Genomic DNA, 15,190 nt, shown 5'->3' on the forward strand with positions numbered 1-15,190 from the left:
GGCAGTCCGGAGATCCTGGTGGAGTGCCTTAGCACTGGGGGGCCTTGGGCGCCTTGAGTCTCCCAGTACATCTGTGATGTAAAGGCGATGGGCTGCGGCTTCGTTTCAACGATAGAGTGGTGTTCACTCTCCTGGACTGGGTTCCCTGAGGCCCTGGGCGGCGGTGGGGAAAAACAGCTAGGTAGCTCGTGCGACACCTGAGGCAACGGATCCTCAATTCAGGCAGGTTGCAGATGTCCTCCCTGACATCCAGGTACTCCACATAGGCGTACGTGGGGTTGGCATGGAGTAATTTCACCCTTTCCACCAGGGGGTTGGTCTTGCTTCTCCTCACGAACTTCTTGAGAAGGAGTAGACCAGGACTAGTGAACCAGTCTGGGAGCGTAGTCCCTGATGCCGACCTTCTGTCAAATGTAAACATGAACTCGTGAGGAGTAGCACTGGTCACAGTGCAGAGTCGTGACCTAATTGAGTGGAGCGCGATGGGGAGAACATCCTGCCAGCACGAGTCTGGAAGGCCTCTTAGATTCAGGGCAAGTTTGACAGCCTTCCAGATCACGGCGTTCTCTTTTTCAACCTGCCCGTTCCCCCGGGGGTTCTAACTGATAGTCCTGCTGGATGCGATGCCCCTCACATGCAGGTATTGATGCAGCTCGTTGCTCATGAAGGCTGAGTCCCGGTCACTATGAATATAGTCGGGATACTTGAACAGGGTGAAAATAAGAGTCAAGGGCCTTCATAACAGATAAGGCGGACGTGTCTGGGCATGGGATGGCGAACGGGAAATGAGAGTACTCATCGATGACCGAGAGAAAGTTCCTGTTTGTGGAGGGAAAAGGTCCCTTAAAATTGATGCTGAGCTGTTCAAAGGGCCTGGATGATTTAATCAGGTGTACTTTCGTGGGACGATAAAAGTGCAGCTTGGATTCAGCGCAGATTTGGCATGACCAGGTCATTTCCCTGACGTCTTCTACTGAGAAGGGAAAATTGCAGGACTTGACAAAAGGAGTCATGATGGTGACCCCTGGATGGCAAAGCTCATTGTGTATGGTCTGCAGTTGACTGGTGTGTGTAGAGGCACAGCATCCCCTGGACAAGGCATATGGAGGGTCGTTAAGGGCCCCTGGCCAGTAGGCAATGTCAAAACTGTAGGTGGAGAGCTCAATTCTCCACCTAACAATTTTGACATTCTTGAAATTTCCCCTCTTAGCATTACTGGACATGAATGCGACAGAGTGCTGGTCTGTGAGGAGCACAAATCTTCTACCAACTAGGTAGTGCTTCCAGAGCCTTATGGCTTCTACAATGGCCTGAGCCTCCTTTACCACAGACGGGTTCCAGAGCTCATGACCTTGAAGCGTCTATGAGAAAAAAGGCAACCAGCCTGCCCACCTGATTGAGAGTCACAGCCAGGGCTACATCCGAAGCATCACTTTCCACTTAGGAAGGTACATTCTCGTCTACTGCGTGCATTGCAACTTTCGCAATGTAACTTCAGAGCTAATTAAAATCTATCTAGGCAGAAGCCAAAAGGGGGATAGTGTGGCCTTTAAGAGGGGATGAACCTTGTCGTCGTTTTTAAGGACCAATGTGCGTAATATGAGAAAAACCCCAGGCATCTCCTCAAAGCCTTTGTGGTACCAGGGAGGGGAAACTCTAACAGGGGGCACATCCTATCAGGGTCGGGGCCAATGACACCATTCTCCACCAATGATAGCCAGTTGTCTAGTCCTGAATACACACTTGTCAGAATTGTAGGTGAGATTCATGTCTGTCACCGCATGGAGAAAGCTCTGGAGATTGGCATCATGGTCTTCCATGGTGTGGCCACAGATAGTGACATTGTTGAGGTAGGGAAAGGTAGCCTTCAACCCACACTCTCCACCATCCTGGCCATCTGCCGCTAGAAAATAGACATCCCATTGGTAATAAGGAAAGGGACCTTCCGGACCTGATAGAGTCGACTGTTAGCCTCAAATGCTGTGTATGGGCGGTCCTCAGAACGGATTGGCAGCTGGTGATAGGCAGCTTTCAGGTCAATGGTTGAACAGATCCGATACTGCGCGATATCGTTCACCATATCCGAAATGCGAGGGAGGGGGTATGCATCCAGGAGTGTGTATCAGTTAATTGTTTGGCTATAGTCAATCACTAACCTGGACTTAGTTTCCCCCTTGACTACCACCACTTACGCTCTCCACAGGTTGGTGCTGGGTTTGATGATCCCCTCCTCCAGCAGGTGCTGGGTCTCCTTCTTTATGAACTCGCTGTCTGCAGCGCTGTACCTCCTGCTCTTGGTGGTGGTGATGGGCTTACATTTGGCAGACAGGTTTGGGAATAGAGGGGTAGGGTTGATGTTCAGCATGGAGAGGCTGCAAGTGGGTTCTGATTTTGAGGGCCTCCATTCGGAACCGTTACCGGGGGAAGGCGACCAGAAAACTCCAAGGTCACGCTTTTAAGGTGACACAGGAAGTCCAGACCCAACAATACTGGAGCACAAAATTCATCCAAAACGTACATGTGAAATTTACAAAATTCCCCGCCTTCAAACGACAGCTGAATTATCCAATGTTTCGGTACCCGTGCCGAATGGGACTGGGATGCCAGGAAGATTCTGTAATTAGAGGGCTACAGTCCGTAAATCTATGAAACTTTTTGTGGAGCCTGCGTCAATCAGGCACTTGGTTGAATGTCTGTTTACCTTCACTGTCACCATTGAGTTGCTGAGCTGGTGAGGTCTATTCTGGTCGAGGACCAGTGATGCCAGGTCGCCGGAGATGCCGTGTTCTTCCCTCGCATGGCCCCCTCAGTCCTGATCAACCTGTGCAGGTATGATGGCGCTGACCTCGTGGCGCGGCAAGATGGTCGCCCTCCTTCCTCCTCTGATGATGATTATGGCGCTGAATTCAAAATCAGGCAACTGCAACATGGCTACAAAGCCTCTTCATGTAGTTTTCGTAGGCGACGGGTTGCGCAGCAGGTGATCTCAGGCGAGTCCAGGAGCGGTACAGGCCAGGGACTTTCCCAGTCTTCCCTTCGCGCAGCAGACCCTCGCCCAATGTCCCTCTTCCCACAGCTGCAACACACCGAGTCTTTGGCTGAGCAGCGGGCACAAGGGTTCCATCCCTTGCCACAGAAAAAGCACTCCCGGGCTCGGGAAACGGCAGCCGTTAGAGCGGGGTCCACCTTTAGCAGGAGCAGCTGGTCCTTGGAGGTGCTCACCCAGCCTCCAGGTCGTCGTTCTTGAGACTGGCCTGTTCCAGTAATTTGGCCAGCTTGACATGGCTAGCGAAGTCCTTCCTTCCCGACTCGAACAGTCACTGCCTCACGTACCTCCAGCGGACCCCTGCAACCAGGGTGTCCCGGAACTGTTTATCTTCCCGGACGCGGCCCGAAGCAGCTTCGTACCTGCATTTCTTAGCCAGCCTCTGCAGATCCAGCAGGTAGTGGTCAGTTGACTCTCCAGGCCATTGGTGGCGTAGGGCGAGCCGGTGTCTCGCTAGGACCTCATTCAGGGCCTTCATGTAGCGGGCCTTCAGTGCCTCGATGGTGGCCTCGTGCGTCGGGCAGTCTCGGATGACTGCGTAACCCTTCGTCCCTACTCTTGAGATGAGTGCCAACCTCCGAAGCTTGTCTGTATGGAAGATGTCCCTGGTCACGTTCAGGTAGGCCTGGAAGCAGTCTAACTAACATGTGAACTCCTCATCCATGTCAGGGGACTGGAGGTCTATTAACAGTATACTGGGCTTGAGCAAAGCCTCCATCATTGTTTGTAAGCTAATAAAATTGTAGCGTAGATAAAAGCTCATACTCGACTGGAGGGAGAACTAATGCTTTTATTAGCTTACAACACAGGTAGGATTCATGAACAGGCTTCAGAGGGGTTCAGGGTTTAGGCAGGAAACCAGGCTTATATATGGGCCCCCGGGGAGGATCCGGGAGGCTGGACCAGTCATCAGAACAGGACACTTCTATTGAATCCCAGTTCACAACAGGGGGACTAATATCCTTGCAGGAAGGTTTGGTTTTATTGCTCTGGTGGGTTTAAACTAGATTGGCAGAGGGACGGGAACCAGAATGCCAGAGCAGATAGAGGAATGAAGGAGGAAAAAAATGACGTGAAAATTGCATGCAACATTAGAAGTCAATGGGTTGCACGTGGGCAAAATTTTCTAAAATATATTTATTTCAATGCAAGGTATATTGTAGGAAAAGCAGACAAACTTTGAGTGTGGATTAGCACATGGAATTATGACATTGTGGCCATTAGTGAAACTTGGTCAGATTGAAAGTCGTGGGAGCAAGGAGACCAGAAGTGATGTGGTTGGAGATGGTGTTGGAGACCGTGGCTTGACGTGCTATGGTGGGGTCCTGTGGAAGAGGAGGAGGTGTCTGAGAGCTGACATCTGGCCTCAGTGCTAGACCATAACCTTGTCTGCGGGTTTAATAGCGAGCTTGAGATTGTTGGAGAGAGAGTAGTGGGCAGAGCCTTCAGTGGAGGTGAGATTGGAATAAAAGAGGGGAGTGGTGAAGTTGAAATGATTGATGTCTCAGCAGAAATTGGAAATAAAAAGTTTCAGAGTGGGCAGCTGGCTAGGAAGAGGAGTCCTAAAGGAAGAAGGTGGCCTAAAGCAGAAGTGGTCTTGGGTGGGTAGTGGAGAGTCAGTCGTGAAAGTAGGCCCGGAGACAAAGGCAAAAGAAAAGAGTTAGGCACCGTGGCATGCACGAAGCTCATTAAGGTGTAAGTGAAAGGACCAAAAGTAAGGTCTCTACTGTGAACTGAGTGCTCCGTCTCACAAAGGGGTCAGAGGGGATGGTGAAGACCAAGCAGGGGTCAGAGTTGGAGTTGGTGTGGTGGAAGGTGTTGGGGAGGGATAGGGATGTCAGAGTGTGGAGATGGAAGGCCGGGGAAGTCAGAGGGTGAAGGATTGGGGAGGTCACAAGGTTGAAGTGGAGGTTTGGAAAGTCAGACGAGGAAGATAGGGGAGGTTGGGCTAGGAGAGATCAGAGGAAGTAGGGGGTAGGGCAGATCAGGGGGGAGTGGAGGGCTGGAGCGGTCAGGCGGGGAGGGCTGGAGCGGTCAGGCGGGGAGGGCTGGAGCGGTCAGGCGGGGAGGGCTGGAGCGGTCAGGCGGGGAGGGCTGGAGCGGTCAGGCGGGGAGGGCTGGAGCGGTCAGGCGGGGAGGGCTGGAGCGGTCAGGCGGGGAGGGCTGGAGCGGTCAGGCGGGGAGGGCTGGAGCGGTCAGGCGGGGAGGGCTGGAGCGGTCAGGCGGGGAGGGCTGGAGCGGTCAGGCGGGGAGGGCTGGAGCGGTCAGGCGGGGAGGGCTGGAGCGGTCAGGCGGGGAGGGCTGGAGCGGTCAGGCGGGGAGGGCTGGAGCGGTCAGGCGGGGAGGGCTGGAGCGGTCAGGCGGGGAGGGCTGGAGCGGTCAGGCGGGGAGGGCTGGAGCGGTCAGGCGGGGAGGGCTGGAGCGGTCAGGCGGGGAGGGCTGGAGCGGTCAGGCGGGGAGGGCTGGAGCGGTCAGGCGGGGAGGGCTGGAGCGGTCAGGCGGGGAGGGCTGGAGCGGTCAGGCGGGGAGGGCTGGAGCGGTCAGGCGGGGAGGGCTGGAGCGGTCAGGCGGGGAGGGCTGGAGCGGTCAGGCGGGGTGGGCTGGAGCGGTCAGGCGGGGAGGGCTGGAGCGGTCAGGCGGGGTGGGCTGGAGCGGTCAGGCGGGGAGGGCTGGAGCGGTCAGGCGGGGAGGGCTGGAGCGGTCAGGCGGGGAGGGCTGGAGCGGTCAGGCGGGGAGGGCTGGAGCGGTCAGGCGGGGAGGGCTGGAGCGGTCAGGCGGGGAGGGCTGGAGCGGTCAGGCGGGGAGGGCTGGAGCGGTCAGGCGGGGAGGGCTGGAGCGGTCAGGCGGGGAGGGCTGGAGCGGTCAGGCGGGGAGGGCTGGAGCGGTCAGGCGGGGAGGGCTGGAGCGGTCAGGCGGGGAGGGCTGGAGCGGTCAGGCGGGGAGGGCTGGAGCGGTCAGGCGGGGAGGGCTGGAGCGGTCAGGCGGGGAGGGCTGGAGCGGTCAGGCGGGGAGGGCTGGAGCGGTCAGGCGGGGAGGGCTGGAGCGGTCAGGCGGGGAGGGCTGGAGCGGTCAGGCGGGGAGGGCTGGAGCGGTCAGGCGGGGAGGGCTGGAGCGGTCAGGCGGGGAGGGCTGGAGCGGTCAGGCGGGGAGGGCTGGAGCGGTCAGGCGGGGAGGGCTGGAGCGGTCAGGCGGGGAGGGCTGGAGCGGTCAGGCGGGGAGGGCTGGAGCGGTCAGGCGGGGAGGGCTGGAGCGGTCAGGCGGGGAGGGCTGGAGCGGTCAGGCGGGGAGGGCTGGAGCGGTCAGGCGGGGAGGGCTGGAGCGGTCAGGCGGGGAGGGCTGGAGCGGTCAGGCGGGGAGGGCTGGAGCGGTCAGGCGGGGAGGGCTGGAGCGGTCAGGTGGGGAGGGCTGGAGCGGTCAGGCGGGGAGGGCTGGAGCGGTCAGGCGGGGAGGGCTGGAGCGGTCAGGCAGGGAGGGCTGGAGCGGTCAGGCGGGGAGGGCTGGAGCGGTCAGGCGGGGAGGGCTGGAGCGGTCAGGCGGGGAGGGCTGGAGCGGTCAGGCGGGGAGGGCTGGAGCGGTCAGGCGGGGAGGGCTGGAGCGGTCAGGCGGGGAGGGCTGGAGCGGTCAGGCGGGGAGGGCTGGAGCGGTCAGGCGGGGAGGGCTGGAGCGGTCAGGCGGGGAGGGCTGGAGCGGTCAGGCGGGGAGGGCTGGAGCGGTCAGGCGGGGAGGGCTGGAGCGGTCAGGCGTGGAGGGCTGGTGCGGTCAGGCGGGGAGGGCTGGAGCGGTCAGGCGGGGAGGGCTGGAGCGGTCAGGCGGGGAGGGCTGGAGCGGTCAGGCGGGGAGGGCTGGAGCGGTCAGGCGGGGAGGGCTGGAGCGGTCAGGCGGGGAGGGCTGGAGTGGTCAGGCGGGGGGAGGTAGAGTGTAGGGGAAGTCAGAGGGAAGAGGTGGAGCCCATCCCTCCTTCCCCTGCTTGCTGATGTGCCCTTCCGCCCTTATCCATCTATTACCTCCTGCCTTTGGGACTGTGCTCCTCACCCCACATCTCTCCCCCCCCAACTATTTTGTTTGGAACATAGGAAGTAGGAACAGGAGTAGGCCAAAAATGGCACATCGAGCCTGCTCCGCCATTCAATACGATCATGGCTGATCTATTGGGTGCCGATCAACATTTTCTCCTTGATGAAGGGCTCAAGCCCAAAATGTTTGTTTATGTATATTTATTTTTAATAAATAAAGTGCACTGTGTGACCTGCTGAGTTTCTCCAACTTGTGTTTTTAATTAATAAATTCAATGTTACTTCAGGACCATTTTCTCCAAGTTCTACAGTTATGAATTGCTTTAATTTTTTTTTGCATCATACATTGCTACTAATAACAAGCAACTCAAATAACGGTCCATTTAGAAGTTTTACACAAATTCAAGTATAACCTTTCAAACATCAATGTTTATATCATTAAAAAGCACTGACTGTCAGCATTACAGGTTTATGCACAATCAATATTTTGAACTTTCCTGAAAAACTATGAAGATATTAACATGTAGTAAAACATGTATGCTCATACCTTGATGGAGGGCCAAGCACGAAACCTTGGTTATATTTATATAATGTATAAAGTATATTGTTTGATCTGCTAAGTTTCTCCAGCATTGTTTTGACATACAATGACACATATGTTTATTGTTTATCATTAGGCATGTTTAATATTTTATAATTGCATTTAATGAAAAACAAAAAGAGACAAAAAACATTTCTTACACAAAAGTCTAAACTTCAGATTGGATTCCATTTTCAAATGAATGTCTTGTCAGTTTACACAGATGAGTTCCAGCACTGCAACTCCTTTGATGTAAAATTAACATACAGAAATATGTTCACCCATACTTGTATGAAATATGGGTAAACAAGTGCAATGTGATGCATTCTGGGAAGTCAAAGAATAGGACATTTTCTAGTAAATGGTCAGGCTCCATGAAGACCACTCACTAATCCTCTGAGACTCTACTATTTATTAAACAATATTTACTGTAAATATTTGTGTATAATGTGAAAATTTTGCCCCTTTTCCCCTCAAAAATAGGGGGGTGGGGGCGCCTTATACACGAGAGTAACATTTAATTTTTTTCTGCAGGCGAGCAGGCAAGCAGTAGTCAGCAGCGCAACTCGGGTGGCCTGCCAGGCGAGCGGTAGTCAGCAGCGTTACTCGGGCGGCTGGGCGAGCGGAGAGATGTGAGCGCAACTCAGAAGACCGGGCGAGTGAGTGGAGAGATGTGAGCGCGACTCAGGAGGCCAGGCGGGTGAGTGGAGAGGTGCGAGTGCGACTCAGGCAGGTGAGGGAAGGGGAGAGGGTCGTATTATACACAGGGGTAAAAATTTTTCCCCTCATAAATGGGGGGGGGGGGGGTCGCATTATACATGGGTCGCATTATATACGGGTGGCATTATACACAAATATCTACGGTAGTTATCTCTCTAAATATATAATTTATTCTGCAGATGTATCTCTTGTCTGTATGTGCGTTATGTCTTTTGTGTTTGCATGGCTTTGCACTGGAGACCAGAGAATGCTGTTTTGTCAGTTGTACTTGTGCAATCAGATGATAAACTTGAACCAATGTTCCTCTGTTCAAGTCCATTGTTCTCCGAAAGTGGCAATACAAGTAAATAGAGTGGTGAAGAAGGTATATGGCACACTTTCCTTCAGAGTCAAGGAACATAATGGAAGTGTGGGTACATTATGTTGCAACTTTATGAAATACTAGTTGGAATATTGTGTGAAAAGGTCATTCACTAGGATGTTTCCTGGATTGAAGGACTAGGGGAGATTGGATAGGCATTCCCTAAACTTTACTGTGCTCCCATATACCCTCTTCCAACATTTTCTTACCTACTGTTCATTTGAGCTGACAGGTACTTTCCAACTTTGACCTTATGGATCATTTCCTCCCTCTTTTAGCCTCATGCCAATTGTTTACCATTTCTATCTCACCTGAATGTACTCCACATCAACTGGTATAATTTTACTATATCAATGCTTTTCTGGACTTTGTAATGAAATAATTTAACATTTCCACCTTTTTTCCAATTATATTTCATTGAATCTGACAAGTAGATAGATATGAAAAACAAAGATAGACAAGGCAGATAATGTTTACTTTCATTTTACAAATGTCAACCACTATTCAAAAAGGGAGGGAGGCAGCAGAAAGTACCAGTAAATTATGGACTGGTTAGCCTGCTGTCAGTGGTTGGGATGATGCTTGTTGATTGGAAAGGATGAGGTTACAGAGTATTTGGAGGCACGTGACAAGATAGTCCAAAGCCAGCAAGATTTCCTGAAGGGAAACCTTTTAAATTCATTGAAGTGACAGGGAGGCTGAATAAGGGAGATGCAATGGATGTTGTGTATTTGGATTTTCAGAAGGTCTTTGACAATTTGCCCACGAGACTCCTTAACAAGACAAGAGCCAATGGTATAACAGAAACATACTAGCCTGAGTAGAGCATCGGCTGATTGGTAGAAAGCAGAGAGTCGGAATACAAGGATAATATTCTCTTTGGCTGTTAGTTGCTAGTGATCTTCCACAGGGTTGGGCCACTTCTTTTTATGTTGCATATTAATGATTTAGATGATGAAATGAATGGTTCTGTGGCTGAGTGTGCAGATAATACAAAAATACATGGAGGAGCAGTTGGTGTTGAAGAAACAAAGGCTGCAGAAGGACTTAGATAAGGAGAATGGGCAGAGAAATGGCCAAATGAAATACAATGTTGGAAAGCGTAGTCTTGTACTTTGGTAGAAAATATAAAATGGCAGTTTTTTTTATAAATGGGGAGAAAATTGAAAATACCCAGATGCAAAGGGACCTGGGAGCCATCCTCTAGGAATCAGAATCTAATGTCATGAATATCATAAAAATAATTTTGTAGCAGCATCACAGTGCAAACATTTATATAAACCACCTTACAAAATAAATAAAAATCATGAAAGTTAAAGAAAAAGACAAAGTGAGGTAGTGTCTGTGGTTCGTTGTTCATTCAGGAACATGATCACAGAGGGGAAGAAGCCGTCCTTGTGCCGATAAGTTCTAGTCTTCAAGCTCCTATACCTTTTCACTCTGATGAAAGCAGAGCAAAGAGGGTACGGCCTGGGTGGTGGTATCCTTGAGGAAAGAGGCTGCTTTCTTAAGATACTGCCTCTTTTAGATGCCCTCAATGGAGTAAAAACTGGTGCCAGTGATATTGCAGGCTGAGTTAACAACCCTCTGGAGATATTTCCCGTCCTGAGCATTAGCATCTTCATACCAGACAGTGATGCAACCAGACAGAATGCTCTCCACGGTACACTTGTTGAAATTTTTGAGAGTCTTTGGTGACAAATTGATGAGGTCAAATTTGGAGTATTGTATACAGTTCTGGTTGCCAAATTTCAAAAATGATATCAGTAAGATTGAAAGAGTGCAGAGAAGATTTACTAGGATGTTGCTGGGTCTTCAGGAATTGAGCTACAGGGTTACAGCTCTATTCCTTGGAGCATAGAAATATAAGGAGAGATTTGATGGAGGCTTACAAAATTGAGAGCTGTAGATAGAGGAAATGCAAGAAGGCTCTTTCCACAGATTGTGAGAGATAAATTCAAGAAGACATGCACTTAGGGTGAAAGGGGGAACATTCAGGGGAACTTTTTCACTCAGCGAGTAGGGACGTGTAGAACAAGTTGCTACCTGACTTGGTCAATGTGGACTCACTCTCAAGTTTTAAAAATAGACTGGATAGATACATAGGTAGGGGAGGTCTGGAGGATAATGGAATGGTGCAGGTCAGTGGGACTAGCTATACAGACGAGAAAGGCTGAATGGCCTATTTTCTGTGATGTAGTGTTCTATGGTTCTACATACATAAACTTGCAGGTTGAGTTGATGGTAAAGAAGGGAAATGTAATTCTGGCATTCATTTCTAGAGGAATAGAATACAAGACCAAGAATGTGATGTTGAGACTTTATAAGGCATAGATGAGAAATAAGACCTTTCATTTACGAAAGAATGTGTTGACGTTGAAGAGAGTTCGGAGGAGGTTCACAAGGATGATTCCGGAAACGAAAGGGTTATCACATGAGGAGCGTTTGACAGCTCTTGGAATTTAGGGGAATGAAGAGGATCTCAATGTAACATTTTGAATGTTGAAAGATAAGGTCAGAGTAGATGTAGAAAGGTTGTTTCCCATGAAGAGGGCATAACTTCAGGATTGAAGAGTGTCCACTTGGAACAGAGATGCAGAGGAATTTCTTTACCCAGAGAGTGGTAAATCTGTGGAATTTGTTGCCATAGGTAGTTAAGATTGTTAGGTTCCTCATTAGCCAGGGCATCAAAGGCTACAGAGAGTAGGATGGGCAGTAGGCTGGGTGGGAAAATGCATCAGTTCTTGATAAATGGTCTACTTTTGCTTCTATATCTTATGGTCGTGCAAACTTATCTTCTATGTCACCATTATTTTCTTGTACTCTCTTGCATTCTTTGATTCCCTTAATATCCCAAAAAAAATCTATTTTGGTCCATTTGAATATAATTAATGACTAAGCTTCCATAGGCTCCAATGACATAGTGTTCCAGTGCATAGAATTTCTGATTCAACAATCTTTTCATGAAAAAATTTCTCCCATCTCATTACTAAAAAGCCTTTGCCTTGATTTGAAACTGTGACCCCTGGATCCAGGTCACTCAGCCAGAACAAACATCTGTTCTGCATTCACCCTGTCAAGTCCTATAAAAATTTACTAAGTTTCTATAAAATCATCTCTCATTTTTAAAAAAGATCTTTCACATCTTCACCAAGGAAGTGAAGGAGATAGTCGAAACATAAAATACATCAAAAATTGTTAACATGAGAAAAGGTGATTGAACTTAAATTTACTGATGCCTTGAATAGGAAGCATTCAAGAATTTTGATGCAAGTACAGGAGGAAATTACCTTTGACTGATGAGAAACTTTAAATGCTTTATGGGAGCAGAGCCAAAGGACTAGAAATGTTATTCACTTCCTAAAAGAAGTTTAACCTGAGTTGAAAGATTTTAAGAAACATGATTATTAGACACATGGAAGAAGTGAATTAACTCAGGCAAAGCAGCAAGGACATTCAGGGCATTTTATACTTAATCAATCTAATAGAATTTCAAGTGGAGCTAATGTGCTTCAAGAGACTTTTGGTAAGATGCCACATAACAGGCTTATCAGCAAAGCATAATAGAGCATAAGAGGGTCATTAAAGCATGAATATGAAGTTGGCCAAGTAACAGGATTATTGTGAACAGCTGTTGAACTGAAGGAAGGTGCTCCCGAAAGATCATTGTAGTGCTATTGTTTTTTTTTAAAGTTTATAGTAACAGGGGAGAAGTGGAAATGCAAGCCAAATTTGTAGATGAATCTAAACTTGGCATTATTGTGAACTGCAAAGAGGATAATGATAGATTCAGCCAGATACAAATAAGCTACTGAAATGGACTGATGCATGGCAAATAAGTTGAATGTGGAGAAAGGTGTAGGAAGAGTAAAGCGAGAAGACAGATCTCAGGATTCATGGAGACAAACCATTGAAAGAGGTATGAAAGATTGAAAAAGAGATGAAAAGCCACACAGAATCAGAATTATGAGGGACCTGGTGAGAAGCTGTTCCTATTTGTGGAGTCAAGGACTTAAGATCACAGGGAAGGAATAAAGAGAAATGGAATTAGGGGATTAAGAGTGGTACATCTTTGTGCGATGTGCAATGGAATTCATTGCCTGCCTGCAGTTGTGGTGGGATATAGGTTCTATTGTGGGTTTTGGAAGAGAATTTGGTAAATAAGTTAGACTACAGGATAAAAAAAAACAGGGTGGAGAGTAGTTCTGATATGGAGCAGGTGTGGACATAAGCTGAATTGCTTCTATCTATGCAGTGATTTACAAATTATAGGTGAAATCTCTCCTAAGGCAAACTCACCATCGCAGGACCAATCCTGTGAAGCTTTGTCGCATTGGTAGGTATATAGTTTTCATAAGATCAAAACTGTAAACGATACACTAAATTCAGCCTCACCTAAGCTCCATATAATTGAAGCAAATCCTCTTTAATTCTGCACTAAAATCTCCTTGCCATAAAATCCAATACATTATTTTCCCTACTATCTGCTCGCTGTACCTGCACATTAAATTTCAGAGACACCCAGGTTCCATCGAAAGCTAGATACCAAATCTGACACTTTAAAAAATCTATTACTCTGTTTGGGGTGCCAAAGTTCATTACCTTACATGGAATGTGTTGTAGAAAATATTCCACGTCTACATCCTCTTGAAGTTTCCCCATATTCTCCCCACTACTCACAATCCTGCCCAGCATTGTCACATCCACAAATATGGAATAATGACATTTCATCCCCTTGGCAAAATTGTTGATCGAGATTATGAATAACTGCTCCCTAAGCACCAATTCCCAGGGTATCCCAATAGTTACAACCTGCCAACCAGAGAAAACACCAATTTATTATTAACATTTGTTTCTGTCTGTTAATAGAATATACCCTAATACAGCCTGAGTATTTCTGCTGTTAAAACACCCAATGATGCCCGATCACCTCCAAACTCCACTAATATATACAGCCCATCTCACCCGTTCCCCCCCCACCCCCACATAAAGTTGAGGGCACTTAAAATTCTGCTGTGATTGAAACATGTCCTTGTGTTTGACCAACTCCAGTTAAATGAGAGCTTGAATTTTGACACATTCCATGTTTTCAGTCCCACTCTCCCGTTATTTAGGGTCCCAAATGGATCCAACTCTTGCAGCCAGGCCTTCAATTGCAAAATATACATTGCATTGGAATAGTTTCTAAACCTCCTTAGCTCTCTGCGTCAAGATTCGCCTCCGGTTTTGGTCTTCCCTTCAGGAGTTCTATAAACATATACACATAGATAGGTTTAATTTTACTACTTGATGCCTTGGATTCATTTAAATTGGCCATAAACCTCAGGCCTCCTGGAGAGAGATGACAGAATGTGATGCACTCAGATCAGGAGCACCGTTCACCTGTGCACTGGCAGGACGGGAGACTCAGAAACCTACCTTGGCCTTCCCCTTGGCTTTTACAACCGGTATTCGCAATTCATCGGACAGGAAAGCCCATCTCCTCCTCCCCGCCTGCGACTCTGCCTCATAGTAACACCAGGAGGCGGCGGCCGCCGCCGCCGCGCCGCACGCCACGGCCACGCAGAGCCTGCGCCTTCCATCCGGCGCCGCATCCCCACTCGCCCCTCTCTTCCAGGCAGCCTTGCTCAAAGCGGCCGGCCGCCGACGGCCGGAGCACAAGCGCTGCAGCCACACGATCCTCCCCGCAGCAGCCATCGGCGCAGCTCGCTCGCGACCGACAGCCAGCGGAGCCGAACCGGCAACTCTCGCGAGATCGGGGGCGGGGGTGCTGACCTCCACCTGCAATGACTGCCCGCGGCAGAGTAGGCGTGAGCCTGTGGATGCATCGATCCCCCCCACACCAGCATTCGAAAGGGGCCATGCGCACGAGACGGACGGGCTGATGGAGAACAGGGCAGGCAGCGGCTCAAGTGCCAGACCCAGACATCATCGGTTCACGCTGGGAAAGAGATACACGAACCTCCAGATTCAAGGACACTTCCTTTCCCGATCAGACGAGACTCTTCCATCAACGTCTTGTTAATAAAAGACGATGCCCTTGGAAAGATCGAACCAATTCTATACCTAGAAATTTTTAAACTTGCAAATGGGCAGGAAACCCAGATTCTGTGTTCTATAAACATATACACGTAGATAGGTTTAATTGTACTACTTGATGCATTGAATTATGAGTTAATTCGCCAGTATAGCAAGCAAAACCAAACATTTCTCAGCATCGCAGGACAAGTGACAATAAACAATTCAATTTGTATCATTTTGCACTGAAGGATGAAAATAAATGCCTGTTTTTAAAAAAAACACTTGCAGAAAGAAAACTACTGAAAGACCTGTTAAACAGTATATGAGGAGATTAAGGGATGATTAATGTTTTGGATTGAAACTCAAGTTTTTTTTCCATTGCAGTCTCTTGGGTGTCCTTCACTCTGGAATCTGAAAAGAGGAGCGCCTTGTTGTTTTCTACAATACAT

The 15,190-nt window shown here is 49.1% G+C and overlaps 1 protein-coding gene across 3 annotated transcripts in view; it reads right to left on the reverse strand.

Annotated features, from left to right (window-relative positions):
• The window catches only part of micu3a (mitochondrial calcium uptake family, member 3a), a 195,917-nt gene extending 181,445 nt beyond the window's left edge, over nt 1-14,472 (reverse strand). For all 3 annotated transcript variants that reach the window (XM_069924577.1, XM_069924576.1, XM_069924578.1), the window contains exon 1: nt 14,139-14,472. In XM_069924577.1, coding sequence (XP_069780678.1) covers nt 14,139-14,417 — 279 coding nt within the window. In that variant the 5' untranslated portion in view covers nt 14,418-14,472. The remainder of the gene's footprint in view (nt 1-14,138) is intronic.
• Between the last annotated feature and the right edge of the window lie 718 nt (nt 14,473-15,190).

The sequence above is a fragment of the Narcine bancroftii genome, chromosome 3 (genome assembly GCF_036971445.1).
Source record: "Narcine bancroftii isolate sNarBan1 chromosome 3, sNarBan1.hap1, whole genome shotgun sequence".
In the NCBI taxonomy this organism is placed as follows: Eukaryota; Metazoa; Chordata; class Chondrichthyes; order Torpediniformes; family Narcinidae; genus Narcine; species Narcine bancroftii.